Source organism: Dipodomys ordii, unplaced genomic scaffold (assembly GCF_000151885.1).
Source record: "Dipodomys ordii isolate 6190 unplaced genomic scaffold, Dord_2.0 Scaffold55, whole genome shotgun sequence".
Classification (NCBI taxonomy): domain Eukaryota; kingdom Metazoa; phylum Chordata; class Mammalia; order Rodentia; family Heteromyidae; genus Dipodomys; species Dipodomys ordii.
Genome location: NW_012267271.1, coordinates 4,298,481 through 4,320,660, shown reverse-complemented (window position 1 = coordinate 4,320,660; position 22,180 = coordinate 4,298,481). Strand labels below are relative to the sequence as shown.

The 22,180-nt window shown below is 53.6% G+C and overlaps 3 protein-coding genes across 3 annotated transcripts in view; all 3 read left to right on the top strand.

The window, feature by feature from the left end:
- Fam102a (family with sequence similarity 102, member A) overlaps positions 1–5,521 on the top strand; it is a 35,206-nt gene extending 29,685 nt beyond the window's left edge. The window contains exons 7-11 of the mRNA XM_013021428.1: positions 685–789; positions 882–1,077; positions 1,542–1,663; positions 1,776–1,845; positions 3,225–5,521. Coding sequence (XP_012876882.1) covers positions 685–789; positions 882–1,077; positions 1,542–1,663; positions 1,776–1,845; positions 3,225–3,270 — 539 coding nt within the window. The 3' untranslated portion in view covers positions 3,271–5,521. The remainder of the gene's footprint in view (positions 1–684; positions 790–881; positions 1,078–1,541; positions 1,664–1,775; positions 1,846–3,224) is intronic.
- A 1,669-nt stretch (positions 5,522–7,190) lies between these two features.
- On the top strand, positions 7,191–10,959 carry Dpm2 (dolichyl-phosphate mannosyltransferase polypeptide 2, regulatory subunit). The gene is made up of 4 exons (XM_013021326.1): positions 7,191–7,505; positions 7,781–7,870; positions 9,554–9,656; positions 10,342–10,959. Exons 1-4 carry the CDS (start codon positions 7,263–7,265, stop codon positions 10,395–10,397), a joined length of 492 nt encoding a protein of 163 aa, XP_012876780.1. The 5' UTR covers positions 7,191–7,262; the 3' UTR covers positions 10,398–10,959.
- Positions 10,960–12,722: 1,763 nt separating this feature from the next.
- On the top strand, positions 12,723–20,627 carry Pip5kl1 (phosphatidylinositol-4-phosphate 5-kinase-like 1). The gene is made up of 10 exons (XM_013021364.1): positions 12,723–12,752; positions 13,533–13,730; positions 14,867–14,920; positions 15,105–15,259; positions 15,488–15,612; positions 15,894–15,928; positions 16,013–16,068; positions 18,735–18,847; positions 19,397–19,550; positions 20,360–20,627. Exons 1-10 carry the CDS (start codon positions 12,723–12,725, stop codon positions 20,625–20,627), a joined length of 1,188 nt encoding a protein of 395 aa, XP_012876818.1.
- The last annotated feature ends 1,553 nt before the right edge of the window (positions 20,628–22,180 follow it).

Below are 22,180 nucleotides of genomic sequence, written 5' to 3'. Positions count from 1 at the left end.
GGTTCCCTTATGTCTCTAGCTGGGGACAATCAAGGAAGTTTGTCTTAGCTGGGCCCCAGTGGCTCATGCCTATAATCCTAGCTACTTAGGAGGCTGAGATTTGGGAATAGAGGTTCAAAGCCATCCTAAACAAGAAAGTTGGTTTTAAAACAGCCCAGGACAGGGTTATTGACCTGTGTCCCTTTGGGCCTTGGCCTAATCCTCTGTTCTATCTTGTGCACTCCAAAGACCCAAGTTTATTCCAGCCTCAAGGCCTTTGCAAATGCTATTTTCTCTGTCTGGAGGGCCCTGTCTCTGATACCTTCTCTGACTCCTTCCATCCTCCATATCCTGAGAATCACAGTAGTAGACCAGTCTCCTGCAGATTAGGTCTGGCTGTCATGTGTTCTGTCCCTCCTCAGCCCCACTGACCAGGGCTGGGGTGTAGTGCTGCTGAGCACTCCTCCTTGCTGGCCTGCAGCAGGTTCTCTGTGCAAGGAGGCCCCTAGCAGATGTGCATGGAATGTGGGACCAGGGTGATCAGGGCTGTAGTGACACAGAATGAGCGGTGGCTGGGGATGGGTGGTTGCTTACTCCTCTGGATTTCAGTCTTACTATCTGTTCAGTGCCCCCTAGTGGGGGCTCTGAGAGAATGGCTGAGGGTGAGGTAAAACTCCATGTAACCTTGTCCCCTGTGTCCTCCAGGGCTGCCAGAAGAACCAGACCAGGGCCTGTCCAGCCCCGAGGAAGTATTCCACTCTGGCCACTCCCGTAACTCCAGCTATGCCAGCCAGCAGTCCAAGATCTCCGGTGAGTGGCCTGCCCCTGTCCCTGTGGCTTCCCTAACCATCCATAACCCTGGACCCCTTGTAATGCCCCCTCCCATGTTCTCCAACCCACAGGCTACAGCACTGAGCACTCACGCTCCTCCAGCCTGTCAGACTTGACACACCGCCGGAACACGTCCACTAGCAGCAGTGCCTCAGGTGGTCTCAGCATGGCTGTGGAGGTCCCAGAAGGCAGTGAACGGGAGCACCGCCCCCCTGAGAAGCCCCCGAGGCCACCCCGCCCCCTGCATTTGTCAGAACGCTCGTTTCGGTGAGTACCACTGGTCCCCTCTGCTGATTCTCTTGGGACACAGGGACATTAGGGCCACCACCTCAGGGTATCAGATGGTCAGAAGTCTATCAATGATGGGCATAAAGGATGCAGCTGGGGTTAGGGATGTCACTCGTGTAATGTTTTATGGGACTGTGCATCAGCCAGGGCATGCGTGATCTGTGGGCTCAGCAGATCTGGAGGTTGAGCTTTGGATGCACTTTGTACATGCTGTGTGGCTTTGAGCAGGCTGTTTCACCTCTTCTGTGCCCCATGTCCTTAGCTATCAGACCATGTGAACAGCAGCCCCTGCACTGAGGGAAGTGGGGAGGTTAAGCAAAATGAAGCGTGGGATGCACAGAGCACACTCGGAAGCGCTGGAGGTGCAGGGATGGTTTCTTGTCATTTTGTGGCTGTGCCCATTGCTGCCCTGGCTAGCATGACTCTGCCCCTCTCTGACCCAGGAGAAAGAAGGACTCCGTGGAGAGCCACCCAACCTGGGTAGACGACACTCGGATCGATGCAGATGACATTGTGGAGAAGATCATGCAGAGCCAGGACTTTACAGATGGCAGTAACACTGAAGGTGAGCTGCCCACCCTGAGCCTCCCGGGGGGCTGTGCTGTCTCCTAGCCACCTGGGGCATGATGCTGTCTGCTCTGCCCACTCAGCTTCCATCCTCCCTTCTGTCCCTACAGACAGCAACCTCCGGCTGTTTGTGAGTCGTGATGGCTCCACCACACTGAGTGGAATTCAACTGGCCAACAGGTAGGGATCAAAGACCAGGCAAGGGGTGGCCAGGTGGCAGGGGCAAAGTGGTGACAAGCAGTCTTTAGGTGCCACTTCTTGTCACAACAGAAAGGAGGCAGGCACAGGAGAAACATTATTATAAGGTTTATTAGAGGAGCCATATCTCCCCGGGAGAGACCTGCATGTCTGGCAGCATGGGAAACTCCCGCCTCCCCGGAAAACCTTGTAAGGAGTGCTGGTGACCAGGTTGGTGCACAGGGTCACCTGGGAAAGTGCCTGGCACAGGGTTCAGTATATAGCAACGGCTTAATAACTTTCCTTGTCCTTCCTCCTGAGTCTGGGAACCCCTGAAAGGACGCATTGGTTTACTGAACCAATATTTACTGAGCACCAGTTAAACTCAGCACGAAGCTAGGGGCCAGAGCACAACCAGGAACAATAATCATTTGTGCAGAAGTGACCTTTGTAGATGAGGGAGTGACAAGGTTAAACTTCTGCTAGAACTCTGTAGTCTACCCTCTGTTCTCACAGACTTTCATTCAGAGCAAGTTATTGCGTGCCTGGCTCCCCACACCTTTTTACTCACTGAGAAAGCTTGCAAACCAGCTAATGAGGAAAGAGAGACAGACAGACTGACTGACTGACTTCCTGCACAGCCCAGCACTGACCAGGTGGGGAAGTATCCATGTCTGGATACCCAGCCCAGCCCTGGTCATGGGACTTGCTCTCCTGTGCTGATCTGCTGACCCCTGCTGGCGTAGGCTTGAAATTATAGTCATTGTCTCCCACTGGGCTTGTAGAAGAGGATCAAGTAGAAAAAAACACAGGGGCTTCTTTGTGCTTTCTCCTTACAAGCCCCCTCAGAATATGAAGAAAGTTTGGCTCAAGAGGTAAGGGGAAGCCAGTCTGGTCAGCAGCAAGATTATAGCAGGGCAGCATGTTGTGCCTTGAATGTCTGTGGGTAGGTCTCACTCAAGCAGGGAGATGAGATCAGACTACCTAACTTTCAACTGACCCAATCCCTCTGGGCCTCAGTTTCTTCATCTGTTAAACAGGGCAGAGCATCCTGGTTTGACAGGGTTACGATCAGAACAGGATCTATATAAGCTGCTGATGTCCTGAAAAGGCTCTGGCCTATCGTGTGCCAGCTCTGTATGCTCTTACAGACTCTGATATAACTTTGAAACTGTCTTCAGATCTCAGCCTCCTGACTAGCAAGGATAGCAGGCAAGATGCACCAAGTACCTAGCTTGAGCCTTGGTTTTAGCGCTTATGTAGAACAGGGCTGGTTCATAGTGACTGCTGATGAACTAACCCGGAAGCCTGGCTGGAGGGAGGTGGGCAGTGCTCAGTTACAGAACATTGAAAGGCCAAGCTGACTTATTTCTCCCCTGCAGGGTCTCCTCTGGAGTCTACGAGCCAGTCGTGATTGAAAGCCATTGAGGAGGCAGCTGTCGAGACTGGAGAAGGTTCCAGACCCGCATCATCCCAGGAGGGGCCTCCCTTCAGTCCCATGCCACATCTCATCCGTGCCTCGTCCATGTCCTTTCTCCCACACCTGCCCTCAAAGCATCATTCCATTGTCTTGCTGCCCACCAGAGACCTTTGTGGCCCGCAGGGCAGGCACCACTGTGAATATTCGCCTCAGAACCACTAGAAGGCAGGGCAGGTGGGCTTTGCTGTCAAGGCCAGTACCACCCCTCTGGAGATCCGCTTAGCCTTGGCCAAGGATGTATAATTGCTCTTCCCACATAGGGGTGCTTGTGGTCATGGGCCCTGTCCCTTGGATCCTGCTCACTGCAGGAGCACCTGGCTAACAGGGCCTTGTTCCAGTGCCCCCTTGCCCTTAGGGGGAAGGTTAGGCCACCCCCTGAATCCTTCCCACCCATTATCCTCTGCTTGTTGCTTCAGTATCCCTTTCCTGTGTCCTGGGGGACCTGCTGGTGGGCCTCCCCTGGGAGCCAAGACCTCAAACCCCACCCACACTCCTGATTAAGACCCCCATGTCCCCTAAGGAATGTTCTGCTGCCCTGGCAGCCCGCACTTTGCACATGCTTGTCCCCAGCACAGCCTCCCCGGCCCTCACCTGACCCCTTCCCCCCCCCCTCCTGGCCCCTTCCAAAGGTACTGCCTGCAGTGCAGGCAGGCTGGCCCAGGAGCTGGCAGCCCGGCTGGCTCGGAGCCCTGCCTCCATTCTCCAGTCCAGCACAGGCCAGAGCCTAGAAAGATGGAGCATCACGGTGCCCTCTGCCCAGGGCTGGGTCCTGAGCAGCTGGCTTTCCTACAGGACAGAGCCTGGCGGGGCTGAGCGAACAAAATTTCCTTCCTCCAACCTCAGGTCAACGGGCTGGAGTTGGGGCCAGTGCTGTGCTGGAGATGTGGTGGGCTGAGACGGGCCATAGCTGGCTTCTTGCCTGCCACACAAGCCTCAGCCCCTGTCTTTAAGCATCGCCCACTTTGGGGCAGGAGGTCCTCCCAGTGGGAGCAGTCGCTTGCCCAGAGCCCTCCCCAAGGCCTCCTCGGCACTTTCTTCACTACTCCTCAAAACCCACTTGAAGTAGGGCCTGGCTGGCAGCCAACCCTGAACAAACCCCGCGCCTTTGAGTTTCACTCATTTATAAACCCAGCAGGCTGGGTTTGGGGTTTTCATTTGTTTCTTCTCTCTCTCTCTCTCTCTGTCTCTGTCTCTCTGTCTCTGTCTGTCTGTCTCTGTCTGTCTGTCTGTCTCTCTCTCTCTCTCTCTCTCTCTCCCTCTGTTTCATATTTCCTCCTCCCCCATCCAAGGGAGGTGCTTCTGTTCCCATTCTACCTGCAGGCTGGGTTCCAGCAGGGCTGGAGATGAAGGGGACAGGATACTGGTTCTTTGTGGATGGGGAGCAGGTATCCTCCCCAGGCTGGGAGGGGTCCAGTCCCCAGCTGGCAAGGGCTGGGAATCTTGGTCATGGAACTCCCTGGTATTGGGACCAGAGCATTTCTAGGGGTTTTGTTATTGCCATCATTATAATTACCCAATCATGCTTTTGGAACATGAATGTTAGGAGGTAGGGCTGAGCGTGGCTCTGGCTGGATGAGCTCTGATCCACTGAGAGTCTGTCTCTGCTGGGCAGATACCAAATGCTTTAAAGGGAAGCTGGCTGCACTAGCCCCAGATTCATTGATCGCCCTAGAAGATGGGAGAGCACCACCCTTCCATGTCCATGGCTTTCCCTCAACTTAGGGGGGCATTGCATTCAGGGTATAATTTGGGTTTGAGTCAAAGTTCTGGGATTTTAGGCACAAAGCTTTGGGAGTGCCAGGGAGATTCTTGAACCAGGAACCCCAGCCCTACCCAGCCAAGGTGTAATCTGGAGTCACCCTAGAAGAAGACAGAGCCTGCCACATCCTCCCATGCCAGGCCCTTGGGCCAGGATAACTAGGTTGATAATTTGGCCATAACCAAATGAACACTGGCCGGAGCCAGAGGCCGGCAACTCTGGCCTCCTCGTGTGGAAACTTCAATCTGAGGCCCCTTGAGCCCAGTGATTCTTGCAGGTGCCCACAGCGCTGGAGACTTCAGATTCTATATAGAGATAGGATATATTAGAGATATTTTTGGAAAGGAATTGGTCTATGCAATGCCAGTTTGGAATCTTCTTGAAAGACAGTTTAATGTTTCTACTAGGAGATATAAAGAAAAATAAAGATCTACAATATTTTTAGTTTTTTTTTTCTGGATTCCCCACACGCACCTGGTCACACTGCATGATCTGTCAGGATACAGAATATCTATTTTCCTCTCTATTGATGCAGTAGGTGGGGGGGGTTGTCACATTTTTATGATCTCCCTCCCATCTTAACAATGTTGCCCTCACTGCACCCCAATATGGTGGGCTGTGTTTTGCATCTCTGTTCCAGCTTATTGTAGAAAATAATGTTGTAAGGGGGAAAATCAGCCTAGCTACAGTGTCTTGGTTTTGGGGCGGGGGTGGCAATTAAATGTTGTGCTTTTTGTTAATTTTGTTGCTTCTTAAAAAAATTCTTATTTGGCATGGTGGAGTCCAGCAGATGGGGAACACGTGAAAGACATGGGTTAGGTGGACTTTAAGAGGCTTGCATGGGGGCAAATAGCTGCCGCCTTCTGCTCTCTTAAGCTTCTGGCAGGCCTTGTGTGCAGGCTCAACCTGAGCCCTTCAAAGTCACAGAGTAGCTTAGTGGTGGAGCCAGGTTCTGGGAAAGGCTAATTGTGCCCAGGCTTCTGGGAGCTTTGAAGTGACAAGGAGCTTTCATACCAAGACCCTGGTCCCCAATCTACCAGAAAGCAAAATTGCCCCCACTCTGTCTCCAGGGTAATCTTTTGCACCTATGAAGTTGGGTATCACTCGCCTTATTTATACACCCCTCTGGGAAGGGAAAGTTAGCTAGGGAAAAGAATGGGGCTATAGTCCAAAAGAGTTGGTCTACCAGCCTTGGGATGACAACTACTATAGTCAGTGATGGGTCCCAGAAGATGACTGATGGCACAGAGCATCCCATTCCTGGCTTAGGCCTCCCCGTTCCCCCTAACCTCAAGCAGAAGGCAGGCCCAGGGCCTCCACAGAACTCCACAGGAAGCACTGAGACTTCAGATGATCTAGCATTCCAGGATCTAAACAGTTATCAAAACTTAAAGCTGGCTGCAATCCTAGCTACTCAGAAGGCTATCAGAGAAAGTTATGTAAGACATCTGTCAGCAAAAAAAGCTGAAGTAAAGCCTCACTTCAAGTGGTGGACAACTAGCTTTAAGCCCCAAACTGCAAAGACGGCACCTAGGCCCTGAGTTCCCAGGACTGGGAAGCTCATTCTAGGTGTTGGGTGTACAATTCGTGACCCTACTCTCAGCGAGCTCACAGGTGAAGCAGACCCAAGGAAATGAGCTAATAAGCCAGTCAGGACAGGGATACACTTGGATTTGGGGCACAGAGGAAGGAGCCTCTGCTGCCACCTGCAAAGACAGCTTGAGGAAGGAGAGTGGCATCTGGTGATGGACAAGGACCCCCCTGCTCTGGGGGAGGGAGGATGGCGTTTCAGGGACTGAGCTAGAGGCAAAGCATCAGAGGTGCTCTGGCCCAGCCTCAGCTTGTTCTCAAGAAAGGGCTTACGAAACTCGGGAGGAATCAACCCGAAATCTGGGATACCCAAGGCCTTGGAGGCTGGCAGAGAAATTTCCAAGCTAACCCAATGATGGTGAGGGCGTGCCTCCCTCTCTGCCAATCAAAATCTATTCATCCCTGCGGGGTCGGGCCAGACCCTCCTCTCCAGATCCGGGGTCTCGAGACCTGGAAGTAGGGAGCCCTAAATCACAGTATGGGCTTTACCACCCACTTAGATTATGGTGTACCCTTTTTCTACCTCACTGCCCATCTCTCTGGCTTAGGGACTATGGGATGTGTTGGGACGTTACCATCGGGTGAGCGGGCATGACAGGACTGTGGCCAGGAAGGCCGGGCAATTTGGGTTCCCAGATCGGCTCCATTACCTGGGGAGATACGGTAAACAAACCGCCCCCAGATGTCATTGAAAACTATATTTCCCGACATGCAAAGGGAGGCAGTGACTTCAGGTCTCGGACTACAACTCCCGGCGTGCTCTTTGATCCAGAGCAGGAAGGAGCCGGAACCGGATGTGCCTCGTCGCTCCTGTGGCGGAGCGTCGGGGAAATGGTGAGCTTGTCGTCCGGGTGCCGCCCAGGTTGGGAAGATTTTAGCGGGTAGGACGGGACGGCTGGGGCTCAGACTCCAGGGTTGCTCTCCCTCGGTTTCCTGGGTAGGTGAAAACGCCGAGGCCCGGCACACAGCCTGGAGATTGGTGCCAAGTCTGCCCCTCTGTACAGCTTTTGAATGGATGGGAAGTTTAGCGCCAAAACTGGCGGCGTCGCCCCCTTTCGGCAGTGCCCCCCAAAGAGTCACTTGTCAGCTGAGCCTTCCCTCTCCTCCAGGCCACCGGGACAGACCAGGTGGTGGGACTGGGCCTCGTCGCCGTTAGCCTGCTCATCTTCACCTACTACACCGTCTGGGTGATTCTCTTGGTACGTGTCTGCACCTCCCGCGCTCACCTTCCCCACCTCTGGATCTCGTAGCCGCCCCCCAAAAAGCATTTAATCCAAGCACTGTGCGGGTGCTTCACCTGCTTTATCTGAGAAGGATGCTGGTGGCCCCAGCGAATTATAGACGAGGAAATAGGCGCAAGGAGAAGGATCTAGCCCAAAGTCGCATTCTGCTACACTGTGAAGCCCTGTTCAAAGTTACTCTGCCTTCTGGTGAGTCAGCTGGCTCCTGGGCATGGTGAACACCAGGACTTAATGAGTACCTTTAAGACTTAAAAAAAAATTTTTTTTCTTCCGATGTGGGAAAATTTGTTAGTTGCTGCTTAAGAAGTGCAATATAGCAGGGCACCTGTAATCTTAGCTGCTTAGGAGGTTGAGATCTGAGGATTCTGGTTTGAAGCTAGTCTAGGCAGGAAAGTCTGTAAGACTTTTTTTTTTGGCAGTCCTGAGACTTGACCTCTGGGCCTAGGCTCTGTCCCTGAGCTTCTTTTGCTCAAGGCTGGCACTCTACCACTTGAGCCACAGTGCTAGTTCTAGCTTGCTTTTTCTGTGTATGTGGTACTGAGGATTCAAATCCAGGGCTTCATGCATTCGAGGCAAGCACTCTACCATTAATCCACATTCTCAGCCCCCATAAGATTATTATTATTATTATTATTATTGTGGGTCATGGGGCTTGAACTCTGGGCCTGGGCGCTGTCCCTGAGCTCTTCAGCTCAAAGCAAGCACTCTACCACTTGAGCCACAGTGCCACTTCCCTCCATAAGACTTTTATCTCCAATTAAGCATTTTTAAAAAAAAGCTGGAACTGGAGCTGTGATGAAAGTGGTCGAGTGCTAGCCCTGAGCAACAGAGCTCAGGGACAGTGCCCAGGCCCTAAGTTCACGCCCCAGGACCAGCAAAAAAGTGCAGTATAAGCCAGCACTGGTGGGTCATGCTTATACTACTAGCTACTGAGGAGACTGAGATCTGAAAATTGTAGTTCAAAATCAGCTCAGAATCAGCCCAGGCAAGAAACTCTGTGAGACTCTTATCTCCAATTAACCACCAAAAAGGCCAGTAGAGGTGTATCTCAAGTGGTAGAGTGGCAGCCTTGAGAGATAAAGCTAAGGGACAGCACCGAGACCCCAGTACTGGCACAAAAGAGAAGACCCAAGAGCCCAGGCTGGGAATCCCTAGAGGGATCCTCATAGAGTCTTTGCTGGCCTAAGGTACTCAGATCCTCATCATCAAGTAAATACCCAGGAAGCAATTTTATTTTTTATTAATTCTAGTCCTGGAGCTTGAACTTAGGGCCTGAGCACTGTCCCTGACCTTCTTTATGCTCAAGGCTACACTCTACCATTTGAGCCACAGTGCCACTTCTGGCTTTTTCTGTTTATGTGGTACTGAGGAATCGAACCCAGGGCTTCATGCATGCCAGGCAAGCACTCTACCACTGAGCCACATTGCCAGTCCAACAATTATTTTTTTAAATGAAGAAAGGAAAGGAAGAAATGGTACTGACCCACCACATCTCCCCTCAAAATAAAAGCTATCATTTTAAAGAAAAACAGATGCCTTTCTAGTATTCTCAACATAGCTCCGTGGATGGAGGAGGTGAGCTTGGGACTGGGCAAGTACTCTGGTAAGCAGTACTCACTAGAGCTCTGCCCCCCATGCCAGCCCTTCATCGACAGCCAGCATGTCATCCACAAATACTTCCTGCCCCGAGCCTATGCGGTTGTCATCCCGCTGGCTGCCGGCCTCCTGCTACTCCTGTTTGTGGGTAAGTTTTCTCTTCTCCCAGCACCCATTGCTGCTTCTCTGATCATGGCTGTCTTGAGGCCTTGGGCAGGGCGGTGGAGGGCTCATTTCTGGGCAGGTTTCTGACACTCCTGCACAGCTACTTGAGGCTCATCACTACCAACTCTCCCAGGGGTTTTCCTGCTCCTCCTTCAAAGCCACAAGTCAACAACCTCTCTGGTCTCCTCAGGGCCAAAGACTCTAATGTCTCGCATATTCCCATCCCTAATCACTTCCTAGGCTACTGTTATACAAGCCCACCTGGACTCATAGTTCCTTTATTTTTCATGACTGGAGACTGTGTCTTTGTTGTTAGTGTTCTCAGTACCTGAACAGACTTAGACTATTCCAGGGGAATAGTTTGGATGAATCAACCAGCAGATAGCTGTGTGATAGGAAGAGAGGTAGGGGAGGTGGTTAACAGGTAGACCTCATTCATGGATCTGAAATACCAACAGCATCTTGCCTGATGGAGGCACTCCTTTGGTGATTGTTGGATCAATGTAGGTGGATGAGGAGGTAGAGCCTGAAAGGTGGTTGGGCAAGCACAGGACCTAGCATGTGGGCCATTCTGCCACACCCCTCCCCCAATTACCTCCTAGCCTCCCCCACCCCTCCAGAAAGATCTGAGTGCAGATCTTTCATGGCCTGACTGCTCTGTATTCTAGGACTGTTCATCACCTACGTGATGCTGAAGAACCAGAAGACCAAGAAGGCCCAGTAAGGGGTGGGCAGGGTTGAGGCTGCTGGCTCCTCTGCATTCCCTCCAAGCCAGGGACCAAGGGTTGCAGCCTGCAGGACATCTGGGCATGGTGGCCTCATCCTGGCTGCCCCACAGCCATCTCCAGAGAGCTGCTTAGGAGCCAGCCTCTGACAGACTGGGGCCCCCTCTCCCACTCACCATTCCAGAAACCAGGAGAGAGGAGGACTGGAAGCTGCCCACTTAACTGCTTCTGTCTCAGCCTGAACCATGATGGTCCTGACCTCTCTGTCAGACTCCTTGTCACCTTTTCCTCTGGGCTCTGCCTTCCTGCCCAGTTTCCCTCCTGTCTCATGCTGATGATGGACTTCGCAGGTTCTGGGACTGCACATGACCTCTCCTTTCCTCCTGCATGTCCTCCCCTCCACCAAGTCAGTTCTTCCGGGTCTGACACAGCTCAGGTCCCACAAGGACCTCTGGACCTGGAAAGCCCTAGGAAAGGACTGACAGACCCCAGGACCATAGGACCACGCCAGTCCCCTCAGCCCCAGGCCTGTTTGGAAGAAGAATAAATGTTGATCATGTGTTTGACTCTGTCATTTGTGAATGAGGAGCTGTGCTGTAAGGGGCAGAGCTGACCCTTCCTTGGACTCAGATCAGAAGGCTCTGGTTATTCAGTGACTCAAATGCCTCTTCTGCACTGTCCCTCTTTTGGACATGGAATAAGGCAGGAACTAGGACAGATGTGGTTCTAGCTGGGTAGCACTCAACATTGGGGTTCAGCAAAAGTCTAGGCACACATCTGCCATACCTTCCCTATGGTGCCTTGGCCAAGGTAGACCCCCTTAGGGACCCTCTGGTCATTCCCCTAAAAGCTTAAGCCCATTGTTTGTTTACCCAGCTTAGTGGAGTCCTGAGCTGCCTGAGTCAAAGACCCCTTCTGTGTTCTGGTGGGGTGAGACAGTGCAGGCTCCAGCCCTTGCTAGGCCCCCTGTGGGCAGCAGCTCTTCCAGTGTTCCAGTGCCTATAGGAATCTTCTGTCCTCCAACGGTGGGTGTTCACTCAGCTGCCCACTGGGCGTTGGGTGCCTCCCTTAGCCTCCATTGCTATAATAGGAGTGTCTTGCGAATGTTCTCCCCTCCCCCGCCTCTGGCTGCCTCTTCCCAGTATTCCCCAAGTGTGCTCCCAGCCCCACTTCCAGGACTCTTTGTCAACCTGGAAATTCCCTCCAGGACCCTCCTCCCTCTCTTTGGCCCCTTTCATGATTTCCTTCCCCTCCCCCACTCCCTCCCAGGCTGCACTGAATCTCTGGCCCCATCACTCCAAGGAAGATGACCCACTCAGCATGCAGAAAAGGCCTTTAAATCTGATCCAGTCCTGATCCTCGGCCCCATCTGGCTGTGACATCCCCCAAGTGCATCTCAGATACTCTTGGTGTCTCTGATGACTGGTCACCTGCTTGATGTCATCTACTATGAAATACTGGGCTCTGAGGACTGTCTGTGGCCTCTCTCCACATCCTCCCCTGCTGATCTCATGATACTGTGGGGAGGAGGGCATAGATGGAGCTCTGTAAGATGACAAGAAGGAACGAGGCAGAGGGGAGTCTGGGGGTAAAATACTTTAGACAGGGCACAGCAAATGAAAACGCCTGCAGGTGAGACTTCGGTGGCTGGCTCGGTGTTATAGGGAGGAAGAATGATGGGAGTTGGGTCTGGTGTAGGACAGACAGCCTGGGGCCACGGAGAAGAGTTTTTGTCCCGTTGCAGTAGGAAGCCACTTGAGGCTTAAAGCAGGAGAGTGACATCATCTGATTCATTCTTTTAAAAGATCATGCTGGCAGCTGTGTTCCTCCTGCTCCCTCATTACCGAGCCTCCCCAGTGGAGGTGCCAAATATAGGTTTTGAATGAATGAATGGATGCCTGACTTCCTGTGCGACCTGGCGGTAGTCACTTCTTTCTCTGGACCTTAGTTTCTTCACAGGCAAAGACAAGAGTCAGTGGGCATTTCATGCCTGAATAGGTGGGCGGGGCAGGACTTCGTTTACCCTAGAGGCCCCAAAACCTGCACCTCACTCCCGGGGGAAATTGAGGGGAGAGTCGACCATCCGTTTCCAGGACCCCCAGCCAAGGCCGGCAGCCCCACCCCACCGGGACCTGGGTCCAAAGGATGCTGCAGCCGCGGGGGCGGGACCCGCCGGCGGTCACCAGCGCCCCTCCCGCGCGGATAGGGCGCGGTAATCATCTCTGCCTCGTGATTGGTCCGTCCCGAGGCAGGGGCGGGGCCTGGTGCCTGCAGCGGGGCAGCCGGGACGCAGCTCAAGCCCAGGAAGCTGCTGAAGGGGGGCCATGGCCGGGCCAAGCCCCGGGCCTCACAAGGTATGTGCGGACTTGAGGGGGAACAGGAGGGAGAAGGGTTGGTGGGCGGCAACTGGGCCTCCCCTCCGCCAGCGGCGCGGACACGCCCCCATGCCAGCCAGGGAGGGGCCCTGCCTGGGTGAGGACCAGGACACGCCCCGCTTGGGGCGCAGGTATGAAGAGGGGGTGTGATCTGGCGGGTAACCCCCGCCAGGTCTGTCTCAGTGTCCTTCTGGGATAAATGATCATGAAAGCTCTTTCATAGGGTTGCTAAGGAGCTCGAGCTCTCGGCCAGTTTGGGGGCGCATGGGGGGGCGCCCAGTTAGTAATGAAACGAATGGTATGACCTCAGCGTCATGCTGACCCTCCACGCTGGCCGGGAGAAGTCGGTACAGACCCGGGGGCAGAGTTCACCGCATCCCCTGGCTTCACAGCTGCTGCTCTCATGACCCGTGCACAGATTCCAAACTCAACAGGAAGAGTTAATACCAGTCACCAAGGGGCCTGGGTTGGTTGACCCAGGTGATGTACCCACTAGAGTTGTGCATGGAGAGAACGGGTCAATCCCAGCTGGGTTTGACTGCAGAACGCAGGCTCTGCCTACATTTTATTTAGATGCTGATTCTGAGCCAGGTGAGTGAGCCTGGTGAGGAACCCTGCCTTATCGCTGAAGAGACCCAGGCAGAGCCAGGTGAAGGGAAAGGTCATGGGTAGTGGAAATGGGACTCGGATTTGGTTGCGTCTTTCCCCTTCTGAGATGCTACCACATGCTCTTTGCCTTCCTGTGCCTCTTCCTCCTAGATCCTGGCCCCCTCTCCTGAGGCTGGACACAGAACAGCCACCTCCAGCCGCCGTGGCTTCCTGTGGCGCCTACGGGACAAGCAGTGTCGCCTGGGCCTGTTTGAGATTGACCCGGGACATGAGCTGCACAGGTTGACATGTATGATGCAGGCAGGACTGTGGGCTGCCACACAGGTCTCCATCGACCACCCACCCACGGTGAGTGGTCACCTCATCTTGCACACCCCCAAAACACTGAGGGCAAGACCTAGCCGATGGTCTGTCTTGCTAATAAAGCTACACTGGGACCAGAGAAGGGCACTTCAGAGGAAGAAGGCAGGGACTTGTGCAGGGATGGGATGGTGGGCGCTTCCAGGTTGGCAACTGGAATGTTCTGGATGTTGGCTGTGTGAGGAACCCCCTTACTGAATTGGTTGCTGTGTGATTTGTAATTTGTCGTGGACTTTGCCTCAGTATCCCCATCTGTATAACTGGTGGGGGGATTATATTTCTTGGTTTCTGAGGCCCTCTCAGCTCTTCCAGAGTGTATGGTTAAGGGACCCCACCCCCACTAGGCCAGCCCAGCCCATTCTCCCTGGAGCTCAAGCTAGGGCCCTGCTAGCTCAGCAGAAAGGGTCACCCAGCTGCCAGCTCAGCAGCAGAGCAGGCGGGTGAGCATATATGTTGTTTCTGTGTGTGCCCATGTGCCTAGTCTGACCACATCCTACAGGATGGGCAGGAGGACCAGGGAGAGTACAAGATCCAGGGGGAGTCCTCTAAACCATAACCTAACCTCATCACCTGCTAAAAATCTCCTATGGCTCCAGCCTGGCCTGGCCACCCTGCAAGGGACAGCAGTCCAGTCCATCCATGTTCTGTCCTCTGCCCTGGCTGCAGACACTGCGACCCCTTTTCTTGCTGGTAGCCACCAGTGCTGTTTGCATTGTCATGAGCACCCTTGAGGGTTCAGCTCAGAAGTCATCTCCTCCAGGCAGCCTCTCTGATCTGGCCCTAGCCTGCATCAGGTGATCATTTGGCTTCTGTGCTATCTCCATGTACTGGGATGGAATTGGCTTCATGTGTTTGAGGATACATGCTCAACTTGAACTCAAGACTTTGGTGCTGGGGACCCAGTGGTAAATGAGACACATCTAGACCCTGCCTCCCGTCATTCTTCTTCCTCCAACCCTGGGCAATGTGGCAGCCCATTGCAGGCACACTCAGGGACGTCATGGGTTCTGTTTTGCTGAAGGACCCAAATGGAGGCTGGGGTGCAGGTACAGGACACTTAAAGATCCTCAGGTGGGCGGCGGGAGGCCTTGACTTTCCTTGAGACCCTCTACCTATCTCTGCAGGGCTCACCCACCCAGGAGGATTTCTCTGAAGTCATGACCCAGGTTCATGAGGAGGTAGGAAGCCCGAGACGGGTGGAAGGGGCCCGTAATGGCCTTTGTTCCCCTTGTCCGAGTTTCCTGACTGCATGGTGGGTAACGTAGCCCCTGAGGCCTTTGGAGGAAGGGTGACGCTCCTGTACCAAGGCCACCTGCACATGGACCGGCACAGACCCCCTTGGGGCCGCTTTCCCCCCTGCAGGGCTTCGAGCTGGGCACCCTGGCCGGCCCGGCCTTCGCGCGGCTGCGGCGCTCCCTGGGCCTGGTGGAGGAGGACTACCAGGCTGCGCTGGGCCCCGGTGGCCCCTACCTCCAGTTCCTCAGCACCTCTAAGAGCAAGGCCAGCTTCTTTCTGTCGTGAGCTGGCGGCGGGGGTGGGGCGGGAGGCGGGGTGGCGGGGATGCGGGGCGGCGGGACAGCGGGGTTGCGGGGATGCGGGGATGCGGGGCGGCGGGGATGCGGGGATGCGGGGCGGCGGGGATGCGGGGCGCGCTCTTTGAGACTCACGGGCGGCCCAGGTTCTCAGGGACGCGGTGGGAGCCGCTCCAGCCAGCTTGGGGGGAACCTTGTGCTTCCGCCCCGCAGCCACGACCAGCGCTTCTTCCTGAAGACCCAGCAGCGCCAGGAGGTACAGGTGCTGCTCGCCCACCTGCCCCGCTACGTACAGCACCTGGAGCGGCACCCGCACTCTCTGCTCGCCCGGTTGCTGGGTACCGGGGGCCGGGGGCGGGGCCTGCGTGGCAAAGTAGCCGGAGAGGGCGGGCGCGTGGGCGGGGCCAGGAGAAACCGGCTGTGATTGGACATTCCGGGGGGCGGGGCCGAGACCTCTGAGCTGTGTGGCTGGGCATCTTGACCTAAACTGAGGAAAAGTCGTGTGGGCGGGGCCTTGAGGGATGGGCTGAGGGGGAGGAGCCGTTCTTGAGCGGGCAGGGACCTGGTTCTGGGGTTGCAGACTCTGGGGTGCTCACCTGACGCCCTGTCCCCTTTCCAGGAGTGCACAGTCTGCGGGTGGCCCAGGGAAAGAAGGTGGGTGAGGTAGAGGCAGGTGACTGGGCGGAGGGGTGTCCGGAGGGGAGACCCTGACTTCCCTCATTCCCCACCCCGCCTCAGAAGTACTTCATCATCATGCAGAGCGTCTTCTACCCCACCGGCCGCATCTCTGAGAGGTGAGTCCCCTCACACCCCCCTAACAGAGCCTTGACCCCCTACCACTACCGGCCACGTGGTACAGAAAGGAGAAGGGAACAGCGTGCTGGAGGCTCACACCTGTCATCCTAGCTACTCCGGAGGCTGAGATCTGAGGATCATAGTTGGAAGCCAGCCTGGGCAAGAGGATCCATGAGTGTGTGTGTGTGTGTGTGTGTGTGTGTGTGTGTGTGTGTGTTCTGGAGCTTAAACTCAGGGCCTGGGCACTGGCCCCGAACTTCTTTTGCTCAAGGCTTGCACTTTACCACTTGAGCCACAGCACTGCTTTTGGCCTTTTCTGTTTATCAGGTACCGAGGAACTGAACCCAGGGCTTCATGCATGCTAAGGAAGTACTCCACCACTAAGCCACATTCCCAGCCCCCTCCCTGAGCTTTTTTGCCCAAGTTTGGATCTCTACCATTTGAACCACAACTCCATTTCCTGCTTTTTGGTAGTTAATTTGAGATAAGAATCACAGACTTAGTGGTGCTGTGGCTCAAGCGGTAGAGCGCTCGCCTTGAGCTGAAGAGTACAGGAATAGTGCCCAAGCCCAGAGTTCAAGCCCCATGAACAAAAAAAAAAAAAAGCTGAGCGCTGGTGGCTCATGCCTGTAATCCTAGCTACTCAGGAGGCTGAGATCTGAGGATCGCAGTTCAAAGCCAGCCCGGGCAGGAGAGATCGTGAGACTCCTATCTCCAATAAACCACCAGAAAACAGGAAGTGGCGCTGTGGCTCAAGTGGTAGAGCGCTCGCCTTGAGCTGAAGAGCTGAGGGACAGCACCCTGTCTGGGCTGTCTTTGAACTGGAATCCTCAGATCTCAGGACTCCTGAGTAGCTAGGATTTACAGGTAACAACCACCTGGTGCCCAGCTTGCCCATGAGACTCTTAGCTACAATAAACTACTCACAAAAAACTGGAAATGGAGGTGTGGTTCAAGTAGTAGAGCACTAGCTTTGAGTAAAAAAGCTCAGGGGCAGTGTCCAGGCCTTGAGTTCAAGCCTTAGAACTGGAGCACCATGCATGCATGCATGCACACATGACACACACACACACACACACACACACACACACACACGGCCAGCATCTCTTGAGTAACTCAAACCTACCTCCATTGAGCTGTAGGTGTTTTTTCGCGTCTGTGCTGGTAGTGAGTCTTGAACTCAGGGACTGGGTGTTGTCAAAGCTCTACCACTCAAGCCTCACCTCTACTTCTGGCTTTTTACATTAATTGGAAATAAGTCTCAATCTGCCTGTAAACCATGACCCTCAGATCTCAGTCTCCTGAGTAGCTAGGATTTACAGGCATAAGCAACCTGGACCTGGCATAATCTTAAAAAAAAAAAAATCTTCTTTACATCAAGAAGGACCCTGAGCTGGGCAGGTCACGCCTGTAATTCTAGCTACTCAGAAGGCTGAGATCTGCGGATCAAGGTTTGAATCCAGCCAGCCAGCCAGGAAAATCATGAGACTCTTATATATATAATTTACTTGAGTGGCTCAAGGGGTAGAGTGCTAGTCTTGAGAGAAATAAAAAAGCTCAGGAACAGTGCATAGGCCCTGAATTAAGGCCCCAGGATCAATACTCCCCCTGACACCAAAAAGAAGAAGGAAGAGGAAGAGCACCCTGAGGGGTGGCTGTTGTCACCATCATATTTTTTTATTCTTTCTCCTTCCTTTTTTCCTTTTTCCTTCCTTCTTTCACACTCTCTCTCTCCTTCCTTCCTTCCTCCTCCTCACCTTCCTTTTCCTCTTCTTCCTCTCTTCTTCTTCTTCTTCTTCTTCTTCTTCTCCTCCTCCTTCTCCTCCTCCTCCTTCTTCTTCTTCCTTTCTCTCTCTCTTTCTCTCTCTCTCTCTCCATATAGACAGGGTCTCCTCACGTAGCCAAGGCTCACCTTGAACACAACCTGGCTTCCTGACTACACCTTCATAGTTCTAGGATTACAGACAGACACCAGCATACCTAACTAACCAGCTTCATTTTCTAGCTGAGAAACTGGAAGGCCAAGATTGGGCAGCCAGTAGGATCAAGGATTCAAAGCCAACCTCTCTTAACTGCATCCAACCTTGTCTCTGACCCAGGTTCTCTATTAGCAATTTCCCCAGGCCCAGCTGTTTCCTTCTGGTCCCAAGTGGAAATATTTGTGTCCAGGATACAATGTGTTGGGAGACACACCGGCAGGGCTTGCATGTGGGCTGTGCTTCTGAAGACCTGTGTGTGAATTCTGCCTTTGTGTGTTTGTGTGTGACAATATTGGGGCTTGAACTCAGGGCTAACTTTTTTGCTTACAGCTGTTGCTCTGCTACTTGAGCCACATTCCCATTTATGGCTTTTCGCTAGTAGAGGTAAGAGTCTCTTGGATTTGTTTGCTCAGGCAGGTTTTGAACCTTGATCATCCTGAGTGTCGAGAATTATAGGTGTGAGCCACCAGCACTGGGTTTTGCTCTGGTTTTCACTTACAGTGTGACACAAGCAAGTCAGAGGAAATCTCTACGGTTGTTTCTTCATCTTTCATCAGGGACACAGACCAGGCAGGCTGCGGGGTGGAATGCCATGTATTGGCATATACTTGAGCAGTCAGCCAGCGACTGTTTCCAATGAATATCTTGTGAGGGTCACCAGCTGGCCTTCTCCTCCCACCCCCTAGGTATGACATCAAGGGCTGCGAGGTGAGCCGCTGGGTGGAGCCCGCCCCTGAGGGAAGCCCTCTTGTTCTCGTGCTGAAGGACCTCAACTTTCAGGGCAAGACCATCAACCTGGGTGAGCCACAGAGTAGTTCCTGGCTTCCTCTTCCTCCATTCAGGGTGGAGTTGGGAAGGGGACCCTGGCACTTCTCTCTTCCCAAATCCTCTAAGACCAGATTCAGAGCTGGACAAATCCAGCTACTCAGGAGGCTGAGATCTAGAGGTCATGTTTTGAAGCCAGTCTGCACAGACAAATCTGAGACTCTCATTTCTGATTAAGCAGAAAAAAATAAAACTGGAACTAGAGCTGTGGCTCAAGGGCTAGCCTTGAGCAAAAGAGCTAAGGGACAGAGTGGAGGCCCTGAGCTCAAACCCCAATATCAGCACATTCACACACACACACACACACACACACACACACACGCACACACACACGAGAGCCTGGATTCTGAAATCAGATGGGGTTAAAATCCTGGCTTCAGACGAGTAACTGGGTGACTGACATAAACTGTAGCTGAGTTTTCGTTTGTGAAGTGGGTTGGATAATGATTCCTGCCCTCCTAGGGCAGGAGCAAGTGGAGCCCTGAGGCTGGCACGTTGCTGAGAGCTTGGGCGGGTGCTGCAGGGTCCCAGAGGAGCTGGCTGCTCCGCCAGATAGAACTGGACACCACCTTCCTGCGGGAGCTCAATGTTCTGGACTACAGCCTCCTGATGGCCTTCCAGCATCTCCATGATGATGAGCGGGGCCAGGGCAGCAGCCTCATCTTCTGCACGGCTAGGTGAGCACCCTGTCCCCAGGGCAGTGGCAAGAATGGCTGTGTGAAGACAAGCCAGTGGGATGTGGGATATAATCCAGGCAAAGGCTGGCAAGGGCAGTGTGTGGGGCATGTATGTGGGGGCTGTACAGGGTGGAGGACTGGAGAAACTGGTTGGTAGAGGCAAAAGGGAACAGATGAGCCACAGAGCAGGGAACAGAACTGACCAAGTACAGTGGTACACGGGCATGGTGGCTGACTTATAGAATCTGCCCATTTTTTAGCAGAGAGTGTGGAGCTTTGGAAGGTTTTGGAGCAGCAGAACAAACTGTTTGATTTCTGCCATAGAAAGAGTTCTTGAGCCAGGCAAAAGTGGCTCACACTTGTAATCATAGCAAACCAGGAGAATGAGATCTGAAGGTCACAATTCAAAGCCAGCCTGGGCAAGAAAGGCCATAAGACTCTTAACACCAATAACCCTCCCCGCTTATCTTCTCCCTCGCCCCCCGCAGAGAAGTGGAGCTGTGGCTCAAGTGGTAATACACCAGCCTTGAGTGAAAAGTCTCAGGAACAGTGTCCAGGCTCTGAGTTCAAGCCCCAGAACCACCCACCCACACAAACGCATAGCAGTTTTATGTCACCCACACTGTACCTCTCCGTGGGGACTGGCTGCATTCCTGTGGCTGGTGACTGCATGCTGGGCAGTACAGCTTGAGACCATTGGGGCCTCCAATGTATCTGGTGCCCCAGACCAGAGCACACAGAGGTATGGGAACAGGCTGGGGCTTCCTGGCAGAGGCAGCCCTCTCACCCTCCTTCTGGCCCACATGCAGATCTATGCACGGGGTGCAGAGCCCTGAAGATCCGGGAGCCCAGAACCGTCGGCTGCTGCCTGATTCCCCCAATGCCCTCCACATCCTGGATGGGCCCGAGCAACGCTATTTCCTGGGCCTGGTGGATCTCTCCACAGTCTATGGGCTCCGCAAGCGGCTGGAACACTTGTGGAAGACACTGCGTTACCCAGGCAGGTCCTTCTCCACTGTCAGTCCAGCTTGCTATGCCCGTCGCCTGTGCCAGTGGGTGGAAACACACACCGAGTGACCAACGTCTGGCTTCAATGCTCCCCATCTGGACAAGGGCCCCTGCCAGGACCAGGGAGCTTTCCTGCTGTTCCCAGTGATGGCCACACGAGGGCGGCACGTTCCAACTCAAGCAGAGGTTCGCCTGCTATTTCGAGTAATGGCCACATGAGGGCAGCACACTAAGTCATGCAAGGACCTGGCCTGCTGTTTCAAGTGTTGGCACATGAGGGCAGCACGCTGTAACTCATGCAGGGAGCTGGCCTGCTGTTCCAAGTGGTGGCCACACGAGGGCAGCACGCTGTAACCCATGCAGGGAGTTCATCTGCTGTTTCAAGTAATGGCCACAGCGGGCAGCATACCCTAAAGCGTTTCAAGTGATGGCCACACGAGGGCAGCACGCCCTAACATACAGGGAACTCGCCTGCTGTTTTAAATGGTGACCACACGAGGACAGTATGCCCTAAAGCCTGAAAGGAACCCTGCTTGCTGTTCCCAGTGATGGCCACACGAGGGCAGCACGCCACACCTCATGTTCTAACAACTTGGCCCCATTCACGGTGGTGCCAAGGACTCCCCTACGTTATTGGCTTATTTAACCCTAAAAAAGGACAAAAAAACACACAAAAAACCCAAACCCTATTATTCTCTTTTTACAGACCACAAAATGGAGGCTTGGGAGGGGGGTAAAGGGGCTAAAAGGTACCATTCAGCAGTAATGCTGAACCAGGATTCAAAACACCAGAGCCCTCAGTTCTGGGGAAAAGAGGAAGCTGCCTTGATGGGAAAAATGAGGCCCAGAGACTTTGAGGGGCTGATGCACTTGTAAGTGGCAAGGTCAGCCCAAAGACCCGGGCCCTGCAAGGGAGATCCTCTTAGGGTTTTCTGGAGCTCTGTGGAGCATTCTGCAGAGTCGCATTGATCTCTAGTGAATTCCACCCTTCTTGGAGAATCACTTTTCTCTTCTGTGAAATGGGCACAAGGCTTAGTGGTCAGACCCACGATTCTGAGCTACCACCATGGTGACCCATGAGGCTACCATCTAGGCCTATGGGAAGCCCCTCCTTCCCGCCTCTAGGAACCAGCCTGACTTCCACCCTCAGTCCAATCCAACCACCCAAACAAGCCTTTCTTCCTGAGCTTTTCTAGAGCCTGGCTATGTAACCAGGAAAAAGGTGCTAAATCTCTCTGTGCTTCAGTCATCTAATATGTGAAATAGGATGCTAGAGGACCTCTTTAATTCATTAAATGTTTATTGAGCACTTCCTATGTCATAGGCTCCGTGCTGGGCTCTGAAGATCTGGGCATGGTCTATGCGTTCACAGTCAGAACCCTGGAAGGTCCCTCCACCTGGATACTGGGGACTCTGGGGACCTGGTGGCTTGCACCTGTGACCACTCAGGAGAGTGAGATCTGAGAATTGTGGTTTGAAGCCAGTAGGGTCAGGAAAGTCTATGAAACTTCTTTTTTTTTTTTTTTTTGGTATGGGGCTTGAACTCTGGGCCTAGGCACTGTCCCTCAGCTCTTCAGCTCAAGTTAAGTGCTCTACCACTTGAGCCACAGCGCCACTTCTGG

Coding starts and splice junctions, on each gene's coding strand:
- Dpm2 (XM_013021326.1), top strand. CDS start 7,263: ATGACAGGACTGTGGCCAGGAAGGCCGGGCAATTTGGGTTCCCAGATC. Junction 7,506..7,780: donor GGCGGAGCGTCGGGGAAATG/GTGAGCTTGTCG, acceptor CCTCTCCTCCAG/GCCACCGGGACAGACCAGGT. Junction 9,657..10,341: donor CCTGCTACTCCTGTTTGTGG/GTAAGTTTTCTC, acceptor TCTGTATTCTAG/GACTGTTCATCACCTACGTG.
- Pip5kl1 (XM_013021364.1), top strand. CDS start 12,723: ATGGCCGGGCCAAGCCCCGGGCCTCACAAG. Junction 12,753..13,532: donor CAAGCCCCGGGCCTCACAAG/GTATGTGCGGAC, acceptor TCTTCCTCCTAG/ATCCTGGCCCCCTCTCCTGA. Junction 13,731..14,866: donor CCATCGACCACCCACCCACG/GTGAGTGGTCAC, acceptor CTATCTCTGCAG/GGCTCACCCACCCAGGAGGA.